Below are 13,352 nucleotides of genomic sequence, written 5' to 3'. Positions count from 1 at the left end.
TTGAATGTAATTTTAGCTCCATTAAAATATACATCATTTAAAATTATATACTTATAAAGCAAGTTTTAAAACAAATATTAATTACCTGATTCATATTTAGCTTCTCCACTTTTCTTATTGTTTTTTCATAAATAACATTGTTTCCTGGGAAGAAATGGCCTCCTCTTAGGAATGGAGACAGTGGTTCCTATAAAGAAAGTAAAGAATATGTTTTGTTTTGGAAGTTACCTTTCAAAGGAACCTTAACTTAAGCAAATATCCAGTCTCTAATAGGCTCTGAGGTAGTGGCAGAGTTTAGGAGGAGGGTGGAATGACATCCTAATAATGTACTGACAGATGCAAGGAAATAGTGATAAAGACAGTCTACTTTATCAAAGAAAACAATCTGGATTTCTCCTACTACATTTTACTAGGTCTAACAAAGTCTTTTGGGAAAATTGCTGGGGAGTGGGAAAGATAATTTTTTTCTGTTCCTAAAGCAAGATATAATGAGTTTCCTCTGAGATACACAAGCATGAGGTCAACCTCATTTAATTGGGTTCACTGGCAGGTTTCTTTCTATGCTAAAGTATTGTTGGGGAAATGCAAAATAAACATAATTCAGCACAACTAAGCCATAAAGTAGGTAGAATTATATTAAAGGGTTTTTTTGGAACTCAATTTGGGTGCCCTTGAAGTGTACAATTCTTACTTGTGATTATAATGAAGGCTAAGAATCTCAGAACAACACATGTTTTGAATATTGAGAACAGGGTAGAGGCTTTAAGAGCCACTGCATCTCCATATAATCAACTAAATTGCTGTAGGATTAGCCAAGTGCTTAGAAGATGTCAGCCAATAAAATAAAGGCTGGTTACATGTCCAAGATCTGAAAGAAACCAGGGAAGGACTAATAAGAGTGAGACTAGGATTCTGAAATAAATATAATGTGCACTGCATTCTTTTCCCTTCTTTCGTTTTTCATTTGAGTCTTTACTTGTGGAGGGATATCTGGGATTGCTTTCTTTGTTGTTTTGCAACAAAACAAAAATTGCATATATTTATATGGTAAAATAGGGGAATAGTATAGAAGGGTGTATGGCCAAGCCTGTTACCAGTTAATGTGTGTAGGACCATTTAAAAATCAACAAAATGTAGCAGTTTTTTTAGTCTGCTATTGTAAATATTCTTAGAACAGTTAGGCTAAAGCACTGGTTGTTGAGAAAGCAAGATACTATTGAACAAAAAGCTACATAATTCTTGTATTCAAGTTTGAATAAAGGGTGCTTTAAATAAATGTTCCTTGGGGACTTTGATAAAACAAATATACAAGTGACTAAATTTGACTAGTTGATGAATTATTAAATCCAAAGATGAATATATTTAGAAAGATTCCCATAGAAGCTATTTTGTGTTTGTTTATTCGTTTTTGTAAAAAGAGCCTCTTTGGTAGTTATTTGTAATCATGTAACACATGTTTATGTGCTTGCTATGCATGATGTACTTTGATAAGTGCTATGAGGCATAAAAACATGAATCAGACTTAAATTATTACCAGGAGCATTTAATATTGATCACATTTAGTCAAACTATGCAGCCTGTTTTTGTACTGCCTTCAAACTAAAAATTGTGTTTAGATTTTTAAAGGACTATAAATAAAAAAGAACAAAGAAGATCATGGCTCTATGTGGCCAGCAAAGCCTAAAATATTTACTATCTGACCCTATACAAAAAAAATTTCCAATCCCTGGTTTAGATAATATATTAACACAAACGTCTAAAATACAAAATAGAAAGTGACATTTTCCCATAGAAAGAACTTATGGGATGAAGTTCAGAGGAGGAAAAACTGTGTTTCATTGGCCAGTGCTCAGGTAGGATACTTGGCATTTGAAAGGACATTAAGAAGGTCTTTGAATATGAGGAGATGGAAGAAAATGGTATTCCAAGGGAAACAAAATAATTCAAGTCACCAACTTTGGAAAAGCGTAAGTTATATGCAGGAGACATACGTGGCAGATAGAGCTTGGTTCTCTGCAAGCAGTGAGAAGTCCCTAAGTGCTTTTAAACAGGGGTGTGAGGTGAACAGAAATTTACTTCAGGAAGATTAATTAAAGACAGAGTACAAATGAGAGGAGATCAGTGAAGAGATTATCATAATAATCAAGGACAGTACTTTTCAAAGATGACTCTGAGATCTTGAATTTGAGGAGTGGTCTCCAACCTTTTTGGCACCAGGGACCAGTTTCATGGAAGACAATTCTTCCAAGGACTCAGCAGGGAGGGGGTGGTTTCGGGATGATTCAAGCACATTACATTTATTGTGCAGTCAAACCTTTCTGCTAATGAAAATCTGTATTTGCAGCTGCTCCACTGGTTCGTGGCCTGGGGGTTAGGAACTGCACTACATGGCCAATGGTACCAAAAATACAGTTTTACGTGCTCCTAGTAAGAATCTAGGTATGATTCATGTTTTTATTCCTCATAAGATTTAGCAAAGTATATAGTGCATAGTAATCCCTTTAACCATGTGTCAAAGGATTGCAAAGAACTACCAAAGAGGATCTTTTACAAAAGATGTGCAGGTGGATGCTTTATATAAACGTTCAACACACAGTTGAAAACACAGATCAGGAACTAAATGGGGAGTTCAAAACTGCAGATTTAGATTTCAGGACCACCTGCCTAGAAGTACTAGATAAAACCTGGAAATTGTTGAAAAGGCAAGTGAAGATCAAATAAAGAAATAGATGTCTTACATGGTCTGAGAATCAGAAGAGAAAAATATCATAAGTCAAAAGAAGAGACATTTTCAAGAAGCAGTAGGAAGTTGAAGGTATAAATGCTTCATAGAGGTCAACAGGTGAGAATTACAGAGTGAATTGGATTTGGACTACTATAAATCCATTGGGCTTGACTACCAAAATCAGTGGAAGCAGGTCTAATGTGGAAAAAATGTTACAGAGTCTTAAAACCTGTATTTCAGTTCTTCCTCCATCACCTATGTGCTATGGAAACTTAAGTAAGCCATTAACATTCTCTGAGGCTCAGCTTCCGTATCATAGGGATAGTAATGCAGGGTATTTTGTATCAAGTAAAATAATGTATTTTAAAGTACCCTTAATCTGTAATTGTAATGTACAAATGTCATTGGTGTTTAATAATATAGTAATATAATATTTAAAATCCATGTTGTATTTAAAATAATTTTTGAAAATCTTCTTAGAGTTTTCTAGGATATCAAAATTAAAAATATACAAAAGTAGGCTTACGGAGGTCAGGAACTTTACCCATCTTGAATATCCCATGGTGAATGAACAGATGATTGAGTGAGAAGAGATATGAACCTTTATCTAAAGGGTGTAATCATCTTCTAAGAAGGGAAAACAAATTTAGTAGAAGCATGAAATTTTCTTTTATATGAACTAAAGTTCACTATAAATGATGAACTATTATTTATTTGCTATATTTTATTTATTTATTTCATAATATTATAGGGATACAAACATTTTTACTACATATAATGCCTTTGCCTCGTCCAAGCCAGGGCTACAAGTGTTCCCTTTCCCCATACAGTGCACACCACATCCATTAGTTGTGAGTTTACCCAACCCCACCACTCCCCTCCCATCTGATCAGCACCCAGTGAATAATTACTTCCATGTGAGCACCTTAGCGATGATCACTTAGTACCAATTTGATGGCGAGTATATGTGGTGTTTGTTTTTCCATTCTTGTGATACCTCACTTCAAAGGACGGGCTCAAGCTTTATTCAGGATAATATAAGAGGTGCTAGTTCACCATTGGTTTTTATTGTTGAGTAGTATTCCATGGTATACATATACCACATTTTATTAATCCACTCCTGTATTGATGGGCACTTGGGTTGTTTCCACATGACCTGAATAACATGATAAACAGTAAGGCCATAGTAGCTGGGGATTTCAGCACCCCACTGAACAAACTGGACAGATCCTCCAAGCAGAAAATAAGCAAAGAAACAATGGACTTAAACAGGGCTCTAGAACAAATGGGTTTAACAGGCATCTATTATTTTTTTTTTTAAAAAGAGGATGTTTTAGGCACTAACAGTGTTGATTCTTTCTACAATGTACATCGGTTTCATTATTTGAAATGACTTATTAAAAAAAAAAAAAACCTCCAAAGTTTGGGGACTATTATTTTCTCCAAATCTATAATAAAGTAAAACCAAATATTAATATAAATAAATCATTCTTAGCAAAACAAGCTGGCAAAATAAATTTAACCATAAGTTTTAGATTTCTCAACAAACAAGCTGCTAGACAGTTTTACTATTTTGGCAGCTTGTTTTTCTCAATCTGTCCATTTGAATTGGTGCCAGATCCACCCTAAAAATTAAAAGGTGTTTTCAAAATGGCTAATCTTATAATCTTAATTGTTACTTGTAGAAACTCTGGCAGTAGTTCTCACATCTAACAAAGTATGTAATCCCCAACATCTACTTTACTGTTCCCAGGCCACAAAGCCTTGCTGGAGAAAATTAAAAAAAAAAAAAAAGTTTGCTAATTTGGCCCATTACAAGTTCAAGTTATTCAGCTTCAAGTAGGACTTCTGACTTTCGTGATCATACTTGTATTCATTAAATTCTTGATAACTATGGTTACAAATCTTTTCACTTTCCTCAACCTCTTGTATTTATGTTCCCTCACTTTCCTCCTACTTACAGAGAAAACCAAGAAAACCTACCTAATGAGATCTTTCAATTTTCCCTCCACACCTCAAAAATCTCTCTTTTCTGGTCTTTCCATCTCATTAAGAAAGACATACTCCTTTTTGCTTTTTCTGGAAGTCACTTCTCTGTCTGAACCTGGAATCACATACCCTGTTGTCTCTCTCATTTGTCTCCTTTCTCTGTTGCATCTTTAGCCTTCCTCATTACTGGTTCTTTCCCTCTATCTATAACTCTCCCAGGTCTTCAAGATTCTCTTTTCTCCTTTAGCTGCCACCACATCTCTCCTTCCTTTGATAAATTTCCTTTTCAGAAGAGTAATCCTCAGTCATTTTTCCACTTACTTTTGATCTACTCTCCTATGAACTTCTGGTATCTGGATTTTTCCTCCAAGAGTATACTGAAACTGCTCTCTGAAACATAACTATCACTTTCTTAATGGTCCAACCCTATTCTCAAACCTCATCCTCTTTGGCCTTCAGTCATCTGAGATGGTTGACCACCCCTTGCTCTATTTGCTTTAGTTATTCTGTGTTCACATCCCTTTCTGACAATTCCTCTGCCTGTGAAAGTGGCTCCTTCCTTCTGTTCCCTTAAATAGGCATTTCTCAGAGTTCTGACCTCAACCCTCTCCATTACCTTTCACTAATCTCACTCATTCCCACAGCTTCAATAATAACTTCAAGTGGAATAACTCCCATGTCTCTATCTCAAATGCAATCTTTCTTCAAGTCATTTTTAACTGCCTGTTGGGCATCTTCCCCTTTCATGCACCTCAAATACTACTGGCTCAAACAAATCTCACAATATTCCCCTTTCCCAAAACAGCTTCTCCTCCCCCTCACTTTCCAATCCTTTTAATTAAGGCACCATGACACCCAGTGTCTTAAGCTGAAAAGCTTAGGGTCATATTTGACTTTTCTTCTTTTAGCCTCCACATCTGATAAGTTACCAAATTTTGTTAAAGCTATCCCTAAAATAGCTGTCAAAAAAGATAGAGAGTGATAGACTTGAGCCACAATTGCAAAGATGTGGAAACAACCCAAATGCCCATCAATTCATGAATGGATTAGTAAAATGTGGTATATGTATACCATGGACTATTACTCAGCTATAAGAAATAACGGTGATATGACATCTCTTTTGTTCTCCTGAATAGAGTTGGAACCCATTCTACTAAGTGAAGTATCCCAAGAATGGAAAAATAAGCACCACATGTACTCACCAGCAAATTGGTTTCCCTGATCATCACCTAAGTGCACATTTGGGAATAACACCAATTGGGTGTCGGACAGATGTGGGGGCTGGGAGGAGGAGATGGGTGTATACCTGCATAATGAGTGCGATGCGCACTGTCTGGGGAATGGACATGCTTGAATCTCTAACTTGGGGGGTGGGGGAATGGGCAATATACATAACCTAAACTTTTGTACCCCCATAATAAGCTGAAATAAAAAAAAAATAAATAAAAAGTTAGTTTTCTTATTAGGAAAGCATGCTAATGATGTTAATCATATTAACACTTTAAATACCACAATAAATCATGTTTTATTATTTCTCCAAAACAAATATGTTATCTCCAGACTCTGAACTCCAATAAGACTTTATCTGTATTTCTCTCATGGCATCTATCCTACATCCTACCATATGTTCTATATAGATATTTGTGGACATGTCTTATTTCCCCCCTCAGAGGAATTGTAAGCTCCTCTAGCTTGGGAAACATGTCTTTTTCCCTTATTTCTATTTGAAGGCTGTATAGTGTGCTCCCCATAGCAGGAGCTCCACAACTATAAAGTTGATGGAATTGATTAATATTAATTGGTTTCTATCCACTTATAGAACAAAAGTATTTCCTTAATTTATGGATCAAGTTTTAACTAGGATGCATAACTCTTTTGAACAAAATGACAACAAATGGAGAATGAGGAAGATCAGGAACAACCAAAAATAAAAAGGCTGAACAGAGACAGAAGGAAATCCTAATGAGAGAAGGAAATTGGGATCGTTTTAATTACAGGAAGGAGAAATAAACTTTAGAGAAGCTGGGAGGTGAAAGAGGATAAAGTTACCCTTTAGGAAGTTCAGCTTATATAAATATTGTAATTAAACTAAAATCTTCTCCTGTGAGATTTAAAAGAGCAAACAAAAAAGGAATACACCTAGATAAATAAAATGGGGAATATATCTAGACAGGATTTTCAAGATACTTTGAAAAATCAGTTAGATTGTTTTTGTTTACAAAGCATGGAGCGTGAAATTTGTTTTATTCCTCAATAATGGAAAGAGTCAAAAGCTTTAAAATGACAATTTTTCTTCAACCCACTGCTGGGTCTTCTTCCTGAGAAACTATTTGCTCGTTTATAGCTGAATATAGCCATATTGATGAACTCTTACAGAGGCAGGCTCAGTGTTTTCTAATATGTTAGATACTTACATACACACTTAATTTTTCTGCCTTTGTAACTGCAGTATGTGTAAGGAGGTGTGCAGGTGAATGTCTGGATTCTAATTAACTCTCATCATCAATGGTCCTTAATTTGCACATTTTTCTCTCCTAGCTCTGCATTGTTCAATTTCAATTTCTATGGTTTTGTAATTGAATAGTTTTATACCAGTTAGGAGCCTAAGTTGAAGAATGTTGGGACCTTGTTTTGTTCACTGCTCTATATCCAGTTTTTAGGACAATTTCTGGCACATAGTAGGCAATTGATAAATATTCATTGAATAAATGACCAAATTTCTCTGTGCTTCTGTTTTCTCACCTTTTTTCAGGATTAAAAGGGATAAAATATATAAATTGCATAGTGTGGAGTATATACTAAATAAATATTGATTTTTCCTTTTCCCCATTAACTAAAGAATAAAGATTAATCCAATACTCTCTGGCAGTGTGGATTGGAATCCAAATGATTTAATATTTATTTATTTATTTATTTATGTTAATACCAATTTCCTTTATTCAGAGTTCAGTGTTAATGTCATCACAAAACATTTTGAGGGCACATAGCTGTCATCCTAGGCTATTTATAGGCTAACTCACCCCTTAAAAAATATATCAGGTTTCTAGATTATCTTTACAATTTCTACAAATGATTTCATATTTAAAATCTCTTTGGATATAACCTAAGCGAGCACAGCAATTCTCACATTATGAAAAAGAAAGTACTATCTAGAAATAACTCACTGAATATCAGGGATATCAAGTATACTATGCATAACAAGTATGCATGTATATCCCCCAATCTGTGTATGAAAGAAAGAAACAGAGAAAGGGAGAGGAAGAAGGGGAAAGTGCAGAGTGATTGGTCTAGTGAGAAAAAGAGATATACTCTCCTCTCCTAGGCCCTCTTTATCTCCCTCTCCCTCCCCCCACATTTTCAGATTTGTTGCTTAAACATTTAATTCTGCTAAAGAATGAATAGGCAACTGATTTAGCTGTAATCACATTACCATTCAATATTTACATGGATATATGAAAACTCAAGCAAATGTCCAAAGCAATCACCCCTCAACTCAGAGACTCATAGGTTCATAGAACATGCATGCACAACTAGCAGCCTGCTTAGCTAAGGAGACATGAGAACATGATTTTTAAACAAGTTAAAAAGGCAAAAGGCTTGGTGGCTCACGTCTGTAATCCTAGCATTTTGGAAGGCCAAGCCAAGAGTATTGCTTGAGGCCAGAAGTTCGAGACCAGCTTAGGCAACATAGCAAGTCTCTATCTCTACAAAAAATAGAAAAATTATCCAGGCATCATGGTGCAGGTCTGTCGTCCCAGCTACTCAGGAGGCTGAGGTGGGAGGATCACTTGAGCCCAGGACTTTGAGGTTGCAGTTATATATAATGACACCACTGCATTCTAGCCTGGACAACAGAGCAAGACTCTATCTCAAAAAAGAAAAAAGAAAGAAAGAAAAATAAATAAATAAATAAGGAAGAGAGGGGATAGAAACTAGTAGAAAACTAGTACATCCTTCCCACTCACCTAGAATAGTAGCAAGTGGTACCCTAATTTAACCCTTTGCTTTCCACAGCTGAGGCAAATAATTTATTTTGTATTGTAGGGGAGGGGAGAATTGTTTTGCATCATAGCAGAGAAATAAAGAGCAAAGCAAAGAATTTATGCATTCCTATCTGGATCACACTGTTGCCAATTGTGAAAATAATGTCCTCATAACCTCATCGTACCTCCTGTTGCAGCTAAAGAAGGTAGAGGTGTGTGTGTGTATGTGTGTGTGTGTGTGAATGTGTGTATCAAGGAAAGCTTATTAATGTGGATAAAGGTTTTCTTAATTTTCTCCTCAAAATTAGACACAGAATAATATCCTAGTCTGTGAAATGTAAAGTTACACATCTCAGTAAAAAAATATAATAATTTTCTAATAAGCTCATTGCTAGGCACAAAAGTTCACACACACACCATAGGCAACAAAGGCCTGGAGACATTTTTGAACTTTGACTTTGAGTTTTTATCTTCCTAGTCCATATCTCAACGGCAAATCTAAATAAAGACTCCAACCGCTGATGTAGCAGTTGATAGAGTTTTTATGTGAAGCCTCTGAAAGAACTTTGCCCCTTTTCCTTCGGTTCAAAGTGCATAAAAATTCTCTGTAGCATAAGGGTGGGGCTATACAAGTGTAAAGCCTTTATAATCTAGGAATTTCCAAGCTGCTTGGAACTGTTGCAATTATGAGTCAGAATGTACGGCACATGGTTGTCTGGAATTTAAGATGGCATTTTTTTATATTAATGGTTAGAAATTGACTTTATAACTGGAAGAAAGTTCAACAATATGATCTTAAAGATCTGGTAACTGACTCACTCTTCTTGTTTAAGCTAACAACTTCTAAGAAATTATATGTTGTGAAAAGTGTTTGCATCTTACCTGTTCAGGATTTTGTACTATGTATCTTCTAATAGTGGTCTGTGGATAGGTAGTGACTTTCACTGTTGGAGAATGGAGTTCCTGTGAAGAAAAGATAAAAGCTGCATATAATCATAATTATTTAGTGACTTTGGAGCCATCAATAATAATAGGGAATAATTTTCAGAGTAAAATTTTTAGAGTCATTTGCATGAATGATGATGTATGATTTTATGATTTAGTTAATTTCAGTTTCAGAAACATATGAAAATGTGTGCTTAGTGCTTTTCTGGGTACTTGTATTATATTCATTTCATGGTCTTTCATCACATTTTCTAAACTATATTTGATGAAAGTTTCAAAATATTTCATTGTAAATGTCACCACATGATTAAAAGAAAATATAGCTTAATATTGATTAATTAAATCTTTGGTTTGGAAAGAACATCTTATATTTTTTTAAAAAACTAAGAGGAGGTACAAAGAGAAAAACGTGCATGTGTATTTAAACATTTAAATCTTCAATGTGTTGGAAGGAGAAGGCCATAGATAACATTAAAACTGAGACAAAGCGGTAGAACAAAGTTATTTGTAAACTTTGTAAACAAGCCCTCCAGGGGATTCTGATACATAGTCAATTTTGAGAGCCACCAGACTAAGGTTGCAAAAATGGCAAAACCTGGAACTAGAACCCACACTCTGAGAACCATTTTTCCTTAGGCAAATCACTTAATCTTTCAATATTACATGTGTGATGTCAGACAAATTGTTTAAGATTTTGAAGACAAATTGAATGAATTGTCAAATATTTGCATCTTTTTTAATTTTTTTCATTTAGATGCAGTATTCCCTCTGTCACCTAGGCCAAAGTGCAGTGGCCCGATCATAGCTCACTGCTGCTTCTAACTTCTGGGCTCAAGCAATCCTCCCACCTTACCCTCCCAAGTAGCTATGACTTACAGGCATGCACCACCATGCCCAGTTAACATTTTTAATTTTTTTTTTACAGAGATGAGGCCTCGTTTTGTTGCCCAGGCTGGTCTTGAACTCTTGGCCTCAAATGATCCTCCCACCTTGGCTTCCCAAAATGCTAGGATTACAAGCATAAGCCACCATGCCTGGCCTATTTGTAAACTTTTATATCATCAATAAATAAGACAGCTCTTATGTATCAATGAGAAAAAAATCTTTACACTAATACAAAAATGAGAAAATGACATGAACAATTTATAAAAGAAGAAAAGCAAATGATTAATAAACTTAACAAAAGTGTTCAACCAAACTAGGAATCAAAAAAATGTAACAAAAGAAGCCATATTTTTATTGAAAAATTATAAAAACTAATAGCACTGATGAGGGTGCAGTAAGACAGGCGCTCTCCTATGGAGAGGAGAAAGATTATATAATCATCCATAGGCTGAACTATGTAGCCATTAAATAGTGATCTTGAGTAATACAAATTCATATGAAAAAACTCATAATGTCATGTAAATTTATGTGAGAAAATGAGGATATAATACTGTATATATGATATGATCTCAATTTTGTATTTGAATGAAAGAAAACACAACAAAACATTAAGAGTAGTATCTCTGGATGGGGGAGGGAGTCAGGAGTGATTTTTGTTTTTGCTCCATTATATTATCTTATAGTTCTAAAATTTTCTACAACAAACACATATTTTTATTATCAGAAATAATATGTACAGTGAACCCAATTTTAAAGCCTGTCATGAAAAATAACATGGTTAATAGTTTTCTGACTGAATTTGAGTGTAGTGAACACCCCTGTGATTTAAGTGGACTTACTTTTTGAGGCAATCATACCTTTCTGGTACTCCCTTGGTTTCACATTCCTTTGATTGGCTGATCTGATTCTCATATGTAAGAATCCCCTTTCTTATTTATTTTATGGTCCTGACATTATGTGAATGTGTAAAGTCTTATGAGGCCGTGAAGATTGCTTACTTATATGAAAAAGATTTACAAAAAAAGAAGAAAAACAAATCTAATCTAATCAATTTCTAAGTCAATCATAGCCTTTATTCCACTGTTGCATGGTTTGTTATATATGTGACCCATGCCAGTCTGTGAGCTCCTTGAATAATAGTGATTGGGTCTAATTCACCTTTGTGCAATATTTGGCACATACTTGGCACTCAGCAAATGCTAGCTGAATAAGTGCTTGACTAACTGATCTAGCTGTAGTCTAGGCCAAATTGGGAAGTGGTAGGGAAACTTTCCTTTGATAATCTTTTTATTTGTTCTTCATTATATCACGTTTTTCTTACTGTATTCAAGGTCTAGAGACCACTTTTTGTCCATTTTCTCCTCATTGTCCATGTTCACACCCCGATACCTCATATAGTTCAGATTATTGTCTTAAAACAGCATCTCTCTCCCTCCTATCCTCTATATCCCATACCCCCTCTACTCCTCTCCCACGTAACCACAAAAGTAGTGTGTTTTATGTTTTATTTTCTTAGAATTTACTTTTTGACATATGACATTGAATTAAACACATATTTTTAATATGGTATTTAATTATTATAATAGATAAATTTTGTATTCAAGAATAATCCTAAAAGTGGGATTATTAGGCCTTAAAGGCTAAGGGAGTTAGAACCTTGTGTATCTTTCAAATCATACACTTATGAGAAGGGCTAATTCTGACCCTACAAGTTATTCTCTCTGAATATAAACTTATAGTACTATCACTCACAAAGTAAAGCCCTCAATCAGTTCGAGATGTAGGTATTTTATTTGTGCTTAAATCAAGGACCCTTAAAATATCCATACTCACTAGGAGACCCTTGGCTAAAATTATACTCAAACTAAAAGCAATTGGATGAGTAGGCAATGAAAGTGAAGAATCTGATTCATAGCACTTGTTTCACATTCCTTTAATGGGTTGAGCTGATTCTCATATGTAAGTATCCCCTTTCTTGTTTTATGGTATTGATGTTGTGTGAATGTGTGAAGTTTTATTTTTATGAGGGTCTAAAGATTGCTTACAAATATACACAAGATTTACATAATGAGAAAAACAAATCTAATCTAACCTATAACTTTTACCTGTTCAGTATTATGGGTTATATGTAGAGCATTTGGGGCACAAGTAGATATTTTTGGAGTTGGAGAATGGAGTTCCTGTTAAGAGAAACAAAAGAGAGTTCAATAATTGAAAGTCTTTAGTTAGTACCAAGGCTTGGGCAAGGCAAATGCATTACATGTAACCAAAATGTTTGTACCCCCATAATATCATGAAATAAAAAAAATGTATAAATACACAAAGGAGTACTATTCAGTCATAAAAAACAAATTGAAACTCTTAAGTTCTTGAGATATTATTTCCTTTATTTTTATACTGACCTGATTAGTTAGAAATAAGAGCATTACTTAGTGCTATCTTAGGTCATGTCCATCTTTCCAAGGAGCTAAATTATTTTGTCAGCTTTGCAAGTAACCTAATGAAAAAAGAGTTTCTACAGTGCTTTCATAGCAATAAATTCTCCTTGTACTATTAGGTTGCATTCTTTATTTTTCTTTTCAGCATATTATGGGAGTACAAATGTTTAGGTTGCATATATTGCCTTTTCCCTGCCCAAGTCAGAGCTTCAAGCTTGTCCATCCCCCAGATGGTGCGCAACACACCCATTAGGTGTGAATATATTCATCCCCTCCTCCCCACTCTCACCTGCCTGACACCCAATGAATGTTACCACTATATGTTCATATAAGTGTTGATCAATTAATACCAATTTGATGGTGAGTACATGTGGTGCTTGTTTTTCC

The 13,352-nt window shown here is 34.9% G+C and overlaps 1 protein-coding gene across 1 annotated transcript in view; it reads right to left on the bottom strand.

The window, feature by feature from the left end:
* Positions 1-13,352, bottom strand: part of POF1B (POF1B actin binding protein) — a 99,655-nt gene that overhangs the window by 71,867 nt on the left and 14,436 nt on the right. The window contains exons 3-5 of the mRNA XM_069463621.1: positions 12,633-12,707; positions 9,580-9,660; positions 86-187 (exon numbers count right to left, since the gene is read on the bottom strand). Of these exons, the coding sequence (XP_069319722.1) occupies positions 86-187; positions 9,580-9,660; positions 12,633-12,707 (258 nt within the window). The remainder of the gene's footprint in view (positions 1-85; positions 188-9,579; positions 9,661-12,632; positions 12,708-13,352) is intronic.

Source organism: Eulemur rufifrons, chromosome 30, assembly GCF_041146395.1.
Source record: "Eulemur rufifrons isolate Redbay chromosome 30, OSU_ERuf_1, whole genome shotgun sequence".
In the NCBI taxonomy this organism is placed as follows: Eukaryota; Metazoa; Chordata; class Mammalia; order Primates; family Lemuridae; genus Eulemur; species Eulemur rufifrons.
This window is presented reverse-complemented; position numbering and strand designations above follow the sequence as displayed.